The 11,364-nt window shown below is 43.5% G+C and overlaps 1 protein-coding gene across 1 annotated transcript in view; it reads left to right on the top strand.

The window, feature by feature from the left end:
* The first annotated feature begins 10,186 nt into the window (after nucleotides 1–10,186).
* Nucleotides 10,187–11,364, top strand: part of LOC137422125 (hepatocyte nuclear factor 6-like) — a 108,488-nt gene continuing 107,310 nt past the window's right edge. Inside the window, exon 1 of the mRNA XM_068108885.2 lies at nucleotides 10,187–11,255. Coding sequence (XP_067964986.2) covers nucleotides 10,187–11,255 — 1,069 coding nt within the window. The remainder of the gene's footprint in view (nucleotides 11,256–11,364) is intronic.

The raw sequence follows: 11,364 nt of genomic DNA, 5'->3' as shown, positions 1-11,364 counted from the left end.
GTTGCTGTTGTTGTTGGATGATGTGCTCTCATTGTCTGTCTTTATTACATCTCACAGGTGTTGTGGTGTTGTTGTTGTTGTTGAATGATGTGCTCTCATTGTCTATCTTTATTACATCTCACAGTTGTTGTCGTGTTGTTGTTGTTGTTAGATGATGTACTCTCATTGTCTATCTTTATTACATCTCACAGTTGTTGTGGTGTTGTTGTTGCTGTTAGATGATGTACTCTCATTGTCTATCTTTATTGCATCTCACAGTTGTTGTGGTGTTGTTGTTGCTATTAGATGATGTGCTCTCATTGTCTATCTTTATTACATCTCACAGTTGTTGTGGTGTTGTTGTTGCTATTAGATGATGTGCTCTCATTGTCTATCTTTATTACATCTCACAGTTGTTGTGGTGTTGTTGTTGCTATTAGATGATGTACTCTCATTGTCTACTCTCTCTATCTTTATTACATCTCACAGTTGTTGTGGTGTTGTTGTTGTTGTTAAATGATGTACTCTCATTGTCTATCTTTATTGCATCTCACAGTTGTTGTGATGTTGTTGTTGCTATTAGATGATGTGCTCTCATTGTCTATCTTTATTGCATCTCACAGTTGTTGTGGTGTTGTTGTTGCTATTAGATGATGTGCTCTCATTGTCTATCTTTATTACATCTCACAGTTGTTGTGGTGTTGTTGTTGTTGTTAGATGATGTACTCTCATTGTCTATCTTTATTACATCTCACAGTTGTTGTGGTGTTGTTGTTGTTGTTGAATGATGTGCTCTCATTGTCTATCTTTATTACATCTCACAGTTGTTGTGGTGTTGTTGTTGTTGTTGAATGATGTACTCTCATTGTCTATCTTTATTGCATCTCACAGTTGTTGTGGTGTTGTTGTTGCTATTAGATGATGTGCTCTCATTGTCTATCTTTATTACATCTCACAGTTGTTGTGGTGTTGTTGTTGCTATTAGATGATGTGCTCTCATTGTCTATCTTTATTACATCTCACAGTTGTTGTGGTGTTGTTGTTGCTTTTAGATGATGTGCTCTCATTGTCTATCTTGATTGCATCTCACAGTTGTTGTGGTGTTGTTGTTGCTATTAGATGATGTGCTCTCATTGTCTATCTTTATTACATCTCACAGTTGTTGTGGTGTTGTTGTTGTTGTTAGATGATGTACTCTCATTGTCTATCTTTATTACATCTCACAGTTGTTGTGGTGTTGTTGTTGTTGTTGAATGATGTGCTCTCATTGTCTATCTTTATTACATCTCACAGTTGTTGTAGTGTTGTTGTTGTTGTTGTTAGATGATGTACTCTCATTGTCTATCTTTATTACATCTCACAGTTGTTGTGGTGTTGTTGTTGTTGTTGAATGATGTGCTCTCATTGTCTATCTTTATTGCATCTCACAGTTGTTGTAGTGTTGTTGTTGTTGTTGTTAGATGATGTACTCTCATTGTCTATCTTTATTACATCTCACAGTTGTTGTGGTGTTGTTGTTGTTGTTAGATGATGTACTCTCATTGTCTATCTTTATTTCATCTCACAGTTGTTGTAGTGTTGTTGTTGTTGTTGTTGAATGATGTGCTCTCATTGTCTATCTTTATTACATCTCACAGTTGTTGTAGTGTTGTTGTTGTTGTTGTTAGATGATGTACTCTCATTGTCTATCTTTATTACATCTCACAGTTGTTGTGGTGTTGTTGTTGTTGTTGTTAGATGATGCACTCTCATTGTCTATCTTTATTACATCTCACAGTTGTTGTGGTGTTGTTGTTGTTGTTGAATGATGTGCTCTCATTGTCTATCTTTATTACATCTCACAGTTGTTGTAGTGTTGTTGTTGTTGCTAATAGATGATGTGCTCTCATTGTCTATCTTTATTACATCTCACAGTTGTTGTGGTGTTGTTGTTGCTATTAGATGATGTGCTCTCATTGTCTATCTTTATTGCATCTCACAGTTGTTGTCGTGTTGTTGTTGTTGTTGTTGTTAGATGATGTACTCTCATTGTCTATCTTTATTACATCTCACAGTTGTTGTGGTGTTGTTGTTGCTGTTAGATGATGTACTCTCATTGTCTATCTTTATTGCATCTCACAGTTGTTGTGGTGTTGTTGTTGCTATTAGATGATGTGCTCTCATTGTCTATCTTTATTACATCTCACAGTTGTTGTGGTGTTGTTGTTGCTATTAGATGATGTGCTCTCATTGTCTATCTTTATTACATCTCACAGTTGTTGTGGTGTTGTTGTTGCTATTAGATGATGTACTCTCATTGCCTGTCTTTATTACATCTCATAGTTGTTGTCGTGGTGTTGTTGTTGTTGTTAGATGATGTACTCTCATTGTCTATCTTTATTACATCTCACAGTTGTTGTGGTGTTGTTGTTGCTATGAGATGATGTACTCTCATTGCCTATCTTTATTACATCTCATAGTTGTTGTCGTGGTGTTGTTGTTGTTGTTAGATGATGTACTCTCATTGTCTATCTTTATTACATCTCACAGTTGTTGTGGTGTTGTTGTTGCTATTAGATGATGTGCTCTCATTGTCTATCTTTATTACATCTCACAGTTGTTGTGGTGTTGTTGTTGCTATTAGATGATGTACTCTCATTGCCTATCTTTATTACATCTCACAGTTGTTGTGGTGTTGTTGTTGCTTTTAGATGATGTACTCTCATTGTCTATCTTTATTGCATCTCATAGTTGTTGTGGTGTTGTTGTTGCTATTAGATGATGTACTCTCATTGTCTATCTTTATTGCATCTCACAGTTGTTGTAGTGTTGTTGTTGCGATTAGATGATGTACTCTCATTGTCTATCTTTATTACATCTCACAGTTGTTGTGGTGTTGTTGTTGCTATTAGATGATGTGCTCTCATTGTCTATCTTTATTACATCTCACAGTTGTTGTGGTGTTGTTGTTGCTATTAGATGATGTACTCTCATTGTCTATCTTTATTGCATCTCACAGTTGTTGTAGTGTTGTCGTTGCTATTAGATGATGTACTCTCATTGTCTATCTTTATTACATCTCACAGTTGTTGTGGTGTTGTTCTTGCTTTTAGATGATGTGCTCTCATTGTCTATCTTTATTTCATCTCACAGTTGTTGTGGTGTTGTTGTTGTTGTTGTTGTTGTATGATGTACTCTCATTGTCTATCTTTATTACATCTCACAGTTGTTGTAGTGTTGTTGCTGTTGTTGTTGGATGATGTGCTCTCATTGTCTGTCTTTATTACATCTCACAGTTGTTGTGGTGTTGTTGTTGTTGTTGAATGATGTGCTCTCATTGTCTATCTTTATTACATCTCACAGTTGTTGTCGTGTTGTTGTTGTTGTTAGATGATGTACTCTCATTGTCTATCTTTATTACATCTCACAGTTGTTGTGTTGTTGTTGTTGTTGTTAGATGATGTACTCTCATTGTCTATCTTTATTACATCTCACAGTTGTTGTCGTGTTGTTGTTCCTATTAGATGATGTACTCTCATTGTCTATCTTTATTACATCTCATAGTTGTTGTGGTGTTGTTGTTCCTATTAGATGATGTACTCTCATTGTCTATCTTTATTACATCTCACAGTTGTTGTGGTGTTGTTGTTGTTGTTGAATGATGTGCTCTCATTGTCTATCTTTATTACATCTCACAGTTGTTGTAGTGTTGTTGTTGTTGTTGTTAGATGATGTACTCTCATTGTCTATCTTTATTACATCTCACAGTTGTTGTAGTGTTGTTGTTCCTATTAGATGATGTGCTCTCATTGTCTGTCTTTATTACATCTCACAGTTGTTGTCGTGTTGTTGTTCCTATTAGATGATGTACTCTCATTGTCTATCTTTATTACATCTCACAGTTGTTGTCGTGTTGTTGTTCCTATTAGATGATGTACTCTCATTGTCTGTCTTTATTACATCTCACAGTTGTTGTGGTGTTGTTGTTGCTATTAGATGATGTGCTCTCATTGTCTATCTTTATTACATCTCACAGTTGTTGTCGTGTTGTTGTTCCTATGAGATGATGTACTCTCATTGTCTATCTTTATTACATCTCATAGTTGTTGTGGTGTTGTTGTTCCTATTAGATGATGTGCTCTCATTGTCTATCTTTATTACATCTCACAGTTGTTGTCGTGTTGTTGTTGTTGCTATTAGATGATGTGCTCTCATTGTCTATCTTTATTACATCTCACAGTTGTTGTGGTGTTGTTGTTGTTGTTGAATGATGTGCTCTCATTGTCTATCTTTATTACATCTCACAGTTGTTGTAGTGTTGTTGTTGTTGTTGTTAGATGATGTACTCTCATTGTCTATCTTTATTACATCTCACAGTTGTTGTCGTGTTGTTGTTCCTATTAGATGATGTACTCTCATTGTCTATCTTTATTACATCTCACAATTATTGTGGTGTTGTTGTTGCTATTAGATGATGTGCTCTCATTGTCTATCTTTATTACATCTCACAGTTGTTGTGGTGTTGTTGTTGCTATTAGATGATGTACTCTCATTGTCTATCTTTATTACATCTCACAGTTGTTGTGGTGTTGTTCTTGCTTTTAGATGATGTGCTCTCATTGTCTATCTTTATTACATCTCACAGTTGTTGTGTTGTTGTTGTTGTTGTTAGATGAAGTACTCTCATTGTCTATCTTTATTACATCTCACAGTTGTTGTGTTGTTGTTGTTGTTGTTAGATGATGTACTCTCATTGTCTATCTTTATTACATCTCACAGTTGTTGTGTTGTTGTTGTTGTTGTTAGATGATGTACTCTCATTGTCTATCTTTATTACATCTCACAGTTGTTGTCGTGTTGTTGTTGCTATTAGATGATGTGCTCTCATTGTCTATCTTTATTACATCTCACAGTTGTTGTGTTGTTGTTGTTGTTGTTAGATGATGTACTCTCATTGTCTATCTTTATTACATCTCACAGTTCTGGCCTTGTTGTTGTTCCTATGAGATGATGTGCTCTCATTGTCTATCTTTATTACATCTCACAGTTGTTGTGGTGTTGTTGTTGCTATTAGATGATGTACTCTCATTGTCTATCTTTATTACATCTCATAGTTGTTGTTGTGGTGTTGTTGTTGCTATTAGATGATGTGCTCTCATTGTCTATCTTTATTGCATCTCACAGTTGTTGTGGTGTTGTTGTTGCTATTAGATGATGTACTCTCATTGTCTATCTTTATTGCATCTCACAGTTGTTGTGGTGTTGTTCTTGCTTTTAGATGATGTGCTCTCATTGTCTATCTTTATTGCATCTCACAGTTGTTGTGGTGCTGTTGTTGCTATTAGATGATGTGCTCTCATTGTCTATCTTTATTGCATCTCACAGTTGTTGTGGTGTTGTTGTTGCTATTATATGATGTGCTCTCATTGTCTATCTTTATTGCATCTCACAGTTGTTGTGGTGTTGTTGTTGCTATTAGATGATGTGCTCTCATTGTCTATCTTTATTGCATCTCACAGTTGTTGTGGTGTTGTTGTTGCTTTTAGATGATGTGCTCTCATTGTCTATCTTTATTACATCTCATAGTTGTTGTGGTGTTGTTGTTGCTATTAGATGATGTGCTCTCATTGTCTATCTTTATTACATCTCATAGTTGTTGTGGTGTTGTTGTTGCTATTAGATGATGTGCTCTCATTGTCTATCTTTATTACATCTCATAGTTGTTGTGGTGTTGTTGTCGTTGTTGTTAGATGATGTACTCTCATTGTCTATCTTTATTACATCTCACAGTTGTTGTCGTGTTGTTGTTGTTGTTGTTGGATGATGTACTCTCATTGTCTATCTTTATTACATCTCACAGTTGTTGTGTTGTTGTTGTTGTTGCTATTAGATGATGTACTCTCTTTGTCTATCTTTATTACATCTCACAGTTGTTGTGGTGTTGTTGTTGTTCGATGATGTACTCTCATTGTCTGTCTTTATTACATCTCACAGTTGTTGTGGTGTTGTTGTTGTTGTTGGATTATGTACTCTCATTGTCTATCTTTATTACATCTCACAGTTGTTTTGTGTTGTTGTTGTTGTTCTTGTTGTTGTTGGATGATGTACTCTCATTGTCTATCTTTATTACATCTCACAGTTGTTGTAGTGTTGCTGTTGTTGTTGTTGTTGTTGTTAGATGATGTACTCTCATTTTCTATCTTTATTACATCTCACAGTTGTTGTAGTGTTGTTGTTGGTGTGAGATGATGTACTCTCATTGTCTATCTTTATTACATCTCACAGTTGTTGTAGTGTTGTTGTTGTTGTTGTTGTTGTTGGATGATGTACTCTCATTGTCTATCTTTATTACATCTCACAGTTGTTGTCGTGTTGTTGTTGTTGTTAGATGATGTACTCTCATTGTCTGTCTTTATTACATCTCACAGTTGTTGTAGTGTTGTTGTTGTTGTTAGATGATGTACTCTCATTGTCTATCTTTATTACATCTCACAGTTGTTGTAGTGTTGTTGTTGTTGTTGTTGGATGATGTACTCTCATTGTCTATCTTTATTACATCTCACAGTTGTTGTGGTGTTGTTGTTGCTATTAGATGATGTACTCTCATTGTCTATCTTTATTGCATCTCACAGTTGTTGTGGTGTTGTTCTTGCTTTTAGATGATGTGCTCTCATTGTCTATCTTTATTACATCTCACAGTTGTTGTGGTGTTGTTGTTGTTCGATGATGTACTCTCATTGTCTGGCTTTATTACATCTCACAGTTGTTGTGGTGTTGTTGTTGTTGTTGGATTATGTACTCTCATTGTCTATCTTTATTACATCTCACAGTTGTTTTGTGTTGTTGTTGTTGTTCTTGTTGTTGTTGGATGATGTACTCTCATTGTCTATCTTTATTACATCTCACAGTTGTTGTAGTGTTGCTGTTGTTGTTGTTGTTGTTGTTGTTCGATGATGTACTCTCATTGTCTATCTTTATTACATCTCACAGTTGTTGTCGTGTTGTTGTTGTTGTTGTTGTTGGATGATGTACTCTCATTGTCTATCTTTATTACATCTCACAGTTGTTGTCGTGTTGTTGTTGTTGTTCGATGATGTACTCTCATTGTCTGTCTTTGTTACATCTCACAGTTGTTGTAGTGCTGTTGTTGTTGTTGTTGCTAGATGATGTACTCTCATTGTCTGTCTTTATTACATCTCACAGTTGTTGTCGTGTTGTTGTTGTTGTTGTTGCTCGATGATGTACTCTCATTGTCTATCTTTATTACATCTCACAGTTGTTGTAGTGTTGTTGTTGTTGTTAGATGATGTACTCTCATTGTCTATCTTTATTACATCTCACAGTTGTTGTAGTGTTGTTGTTGTTGTTGTTGTTGTTGTTGGATGATGTACTCTCATTGTCTATCTTTATTACATCTCACAGTTGTTGTCGTGTTGTTGTTGTTGTTAGATGATGTACTCTCATTGTCTATCTTTATTACATCTCACAGTTGTTGTAGTGTTGTTGTTGTTGTTGTTGGATCATGTGCTCTCAGTCTCTATCTTTATTACATCTCACAGTTGTTGTAGTGTTGTTGTTGTTGGATGATGTACTCTCATTGTCTATCTTTAATACATCTCACAGTTGTTGTCGTGTTGTTGTTGTTGTTGTTGTTGTTGTATGATGTACAGTAAGCCGCTGTCTCCTAATTACATTGATCATCATCGTCATGTACGATTTCCTACGCGGGAGCGTTGGTCGTGCTGAAGCAGTTGCTATGGTTGCAATGCTGGTCGGGAGAGGTCTCCATTCCGACATTGGTAGTTCAGGTCGGAAGAGGTCGCCATTCCGACATTGGTAGTTCAGGTCGGAAGAGGTCGCCATTCCGACATCGGTAGTTCAGGTCGGGAGAGGTCGCCATTCCGACATTGGTAGTTCAGGTCGGGAGAGGTCTCCATTCCGACATTGGTAGTTCAGGTCGGGAGAGGTCGTCATTCCGACATTGGGAGTTCAGGTCGGGAGAGGTCGCCATTCCGACATTGGTAGTTCAGGTCGGGAGAGGTCGCCATTCCGACATTGGTAGTTCAGGTCGGGAGAGGTCGCCATTCCGACATTGGTAGTTCAGGTCGGAAGAGGTCGCCATTCCGACATTGGTAGTTCAGGTCAGAAGAGGTCGCCATTCCGACATTGGTAGTTCAGGTCAGAAGAGGTCGCCATTCCGACATTGGTAGTTCAGGTCGGGAGAGGTCGCCATTCCGACATTGGTAGTTCAGGTCGGGAGAGGTCTCCATTCCGACATTGGTAGTTCAGGTCGGGAGAGGTCGTCATTCCGACATTGGTAGTTCAGGTCGGGAGAGGTCGCCATTCCGACATTGGTAGTTCAGGTCGGGAGAGGTCTCCATTCCGACATTGGTTGTTCAGGTCGGGAGAGGTCGCCATTCCGACATTGGTAGTTCAGGTCGGAAGAGGTCGCCATTCCGACATTGGTAGTTCAGGTCGGGAGAGGTCGCCATTCCGACATTGGTTGTTCGGGTCGGGAGCGGTCGCCATTCCGACATTGGTAGTTCGGGTCGGGAGAGGTCGCCATTCCGACATTGGTAGTTCGGGTCGGGAGAGGTCGCCATTCCGACATTGGTAGTTCAGGTCGGGAGAGGTCGCCATTCCGACATTGGTAGTTCAGGTCGGGAGCGGTCGCCATTCCGACATTGATAGTTCGGGTCGGGAGAAGTCGCCATTCCGACATTGGTAGTTCGGGTGGGGGAGAGGTCGCCATTCCGACATTGGTAGTTCAGGTCAGGAGAGGTCGCCATTCCGACATTGGTAGTTCGGGTCGGCAGAGGTCGCCATTCCGACATTGGTAGTTCAGGTCGGGAGAGTTCGACATTCCGACATTGGTAGTTCGGGTCGGGAGAGGTCGCCATTCCGACATTGGCAGTTCAGGTCGGGAGAGGTCGCCATTCCGACATTGGTAGTTCAGGTCGGGAGAGGTCGCCATTCCGACATTGGTAGTTCAGGTCAAAAGAGGTCGCCATTCCGACATTGGTAGTTCGGGTCGGGAGAGGTCGCCATTCCGACATTGGTAGTTCGGGTCGGGAGAGGTCGCCATTCCGACATTGGTAGTTCGGGTCAGGAGAGGTCGCCATTCCCACATTGGTAGTTCAGGTCGGGAGAGGTCGCCATTCCGACATTGGTTGTTCAGGTCGGGAGCGGTCGCCATTCCGACATTGATAGTTCGGGTCGGGAGAAGTCGCCATTCCGACATTGGTAGTTCGGGTCGGGAGAGGTCGCCATTCCGACATTGGTAGTTCAGGTCAGGAGAGGTCGCCATTCCGACATTGGTAGTTCGGGTCGGCAGAGGTCGCCATTCCGACATTGGTAGTTCAGGTCGGGAGAGGTCGACATTCCGACATTGGTAGTTCGGGTCGGGAGAGGTCGCCATTCCGACATTGGCAGTTCAGGTCGGGAGAGGTCGCCATTCCGACATTGGTAGTTCGTGTCGGCAATTTGTAATTTGTTCATGATAGCTCGCGTACTCTTCGCGAAGGACACAGTGGGATATTTACCATCTACCACAAATCCCAGCAGATAGGACGTCCGGCTTAATATCCATCCAAGGGACCATCCATCATGTCATCGTAATTTGATTAATATGATGTTTAATTCGAATACCGCGGGTATTCCAATGTGACGTCATCGTGACTGTGTCGTCATGAACCACGCACCGTTCGATAAACCTGGTGATACCTTGACTGGAGGAGCATGTGGTGCGCAGCACTCGTCTGGTGAGGGAAGGGAGAGAGTGGGGGACTCGGGGTGTTCGGGGAACGCAGCAAGTGGAAGGGGGCGGGGCTGGGGGCACGAATTCCCAGGTTGCGACCGGAAATCGTCATCGTTATCATCATAATGATCGTTATTGTTTGTGTCGTCATCATCATTAACCCCGTATTAAATCACGGTCACCAGACGCCGAGTGGGCAGCGCTTCGTGGCGGCTCAATTAGGGGATTCGCTGACCCGGTGCCAGCAGGTGTTGTCATCTCCGGCTCGCGCTGCCCGGGACACCTTCGTCATCGAGACTCCGGGAGCGCGGGAGACCCGGCGGAGTGCGCGCGGGGGCGGGGGGGCTTTCTGCCCGGAGGGCACGAGAATTTGGGAGCGAGCGACGAGCCTCGGCCGTGCGTGGGTTCGTGCGCACCATCTATCGAGTGGCGTCGTCGGCGCACGCAGCACGGATCATGCCCTAAGTGGACATGCACCGCAGGCGGAGCGGCCTCGAGCACGTGCCTCCGGAGCTCCTGCCCGGCGGGCACGGCGTGTACGAGGCGTCCGGAGCGCAGTGCGACCTGTCGGCGCCGCCTCGGCTCCCCTTCGTGTCGGCGCTCGCCTCCATGCTCGACTCGTCCGACTATCGATCGGAGCCGGCGCTCGTCGGGCCCTTCCACCCGGCCTTGCCGTCCATGGTGTGCGACGGTTCGTCCGCCATGGGTCTGAGCGGCGCGTACACCACGCTGTCGCCGGTGCAAGGCTCCCTGGGCGGCGGATCGTCGCAGGCTCAGCACTACCCGCTGGGCAGGCCCGGGGTCGCCTTCGGCCGGGAGGAGCGCGGGGGTCCGACCATGGGCGCGCCCTACGGTCTGTACGGTCGCGATCTCGGCGCCGATCCCGGGATGTCGCCTCTCGCGCGGCATTCCCTCATCAAGAGCCTGAACGCGCTTCCCAGCACGGAACAAGGCTTCCCCACGTACGCGCACTCGAGCGACGGCATGTTCAACGCTGGCGCGTACGGGCCCGTGCACGCGGCCGTGCTGAGCAGACGCGACGTTCACGCCGGGGTCTCCGACCTGGGCTCCATCAAGCACGGGCCGCACGTGTTGGAGGCGCAGGTGGCGGCGCACGGACCCTTCCCGGACCCGGCGCAGCTCCCGGGTCACGCGATTCAGCACCAGCACCATCAGCACCACCCTCTGCAGCGCCTTCCGGGAGGTCAACTTTCCCCGAGGGCCGTGCGGCACGGAGACCCCACGGAGTCTCACATCGGCTCGGCGCGGGAGCACGGAACTCCGTGCGGGGCGCAGCAGCTCGAGGAGATCAACACCCGGGAGGTGGCGCAGCTCATCATGGCCGAGCTCAAACGTTACAGCATTCCCCAGGCGGTGTTCGCGCAGCGGGTGCTCGGACGGTCCCAGGGCACCTTGTCGGACCTGCTGCGGAACCCGAAACCCTGGGGGAAGCTCAAGTCCGGGAGGGAGACCTTCCGCAGGATGTGGAAGTGGCTCCAGGAACCCGAGTTCCACCGCATTCCAGCTTTGCGCCTTGCGGGTGAGGGACCATTGCGCACCTCCACCAGGTCTCCCCCGGCCGGGTCCTTTAGCGAGCAGGGTTACCCGGTTATATCGGTGGGCTGGATCCAGGTGCACGTTACCTGTCA

Source organism: Myxine glutinosa, chromosome 2 (genome assembly GCF_964187855.1).
Source record: "Myxine glutinosa chromosome 2, kmMyxGlut1.1, whole genome shotgun sequence".
NCBI lineage: Eukaryota > Metazoa > Chordata > Myxini > Myxiniformes > Myxinidae > Myxine > Myxine glutinosa.
Note: the sequence above shows the minus strand (reverse complement) of the source record. Positions and strands in the feature narration are given on the sequence as shown.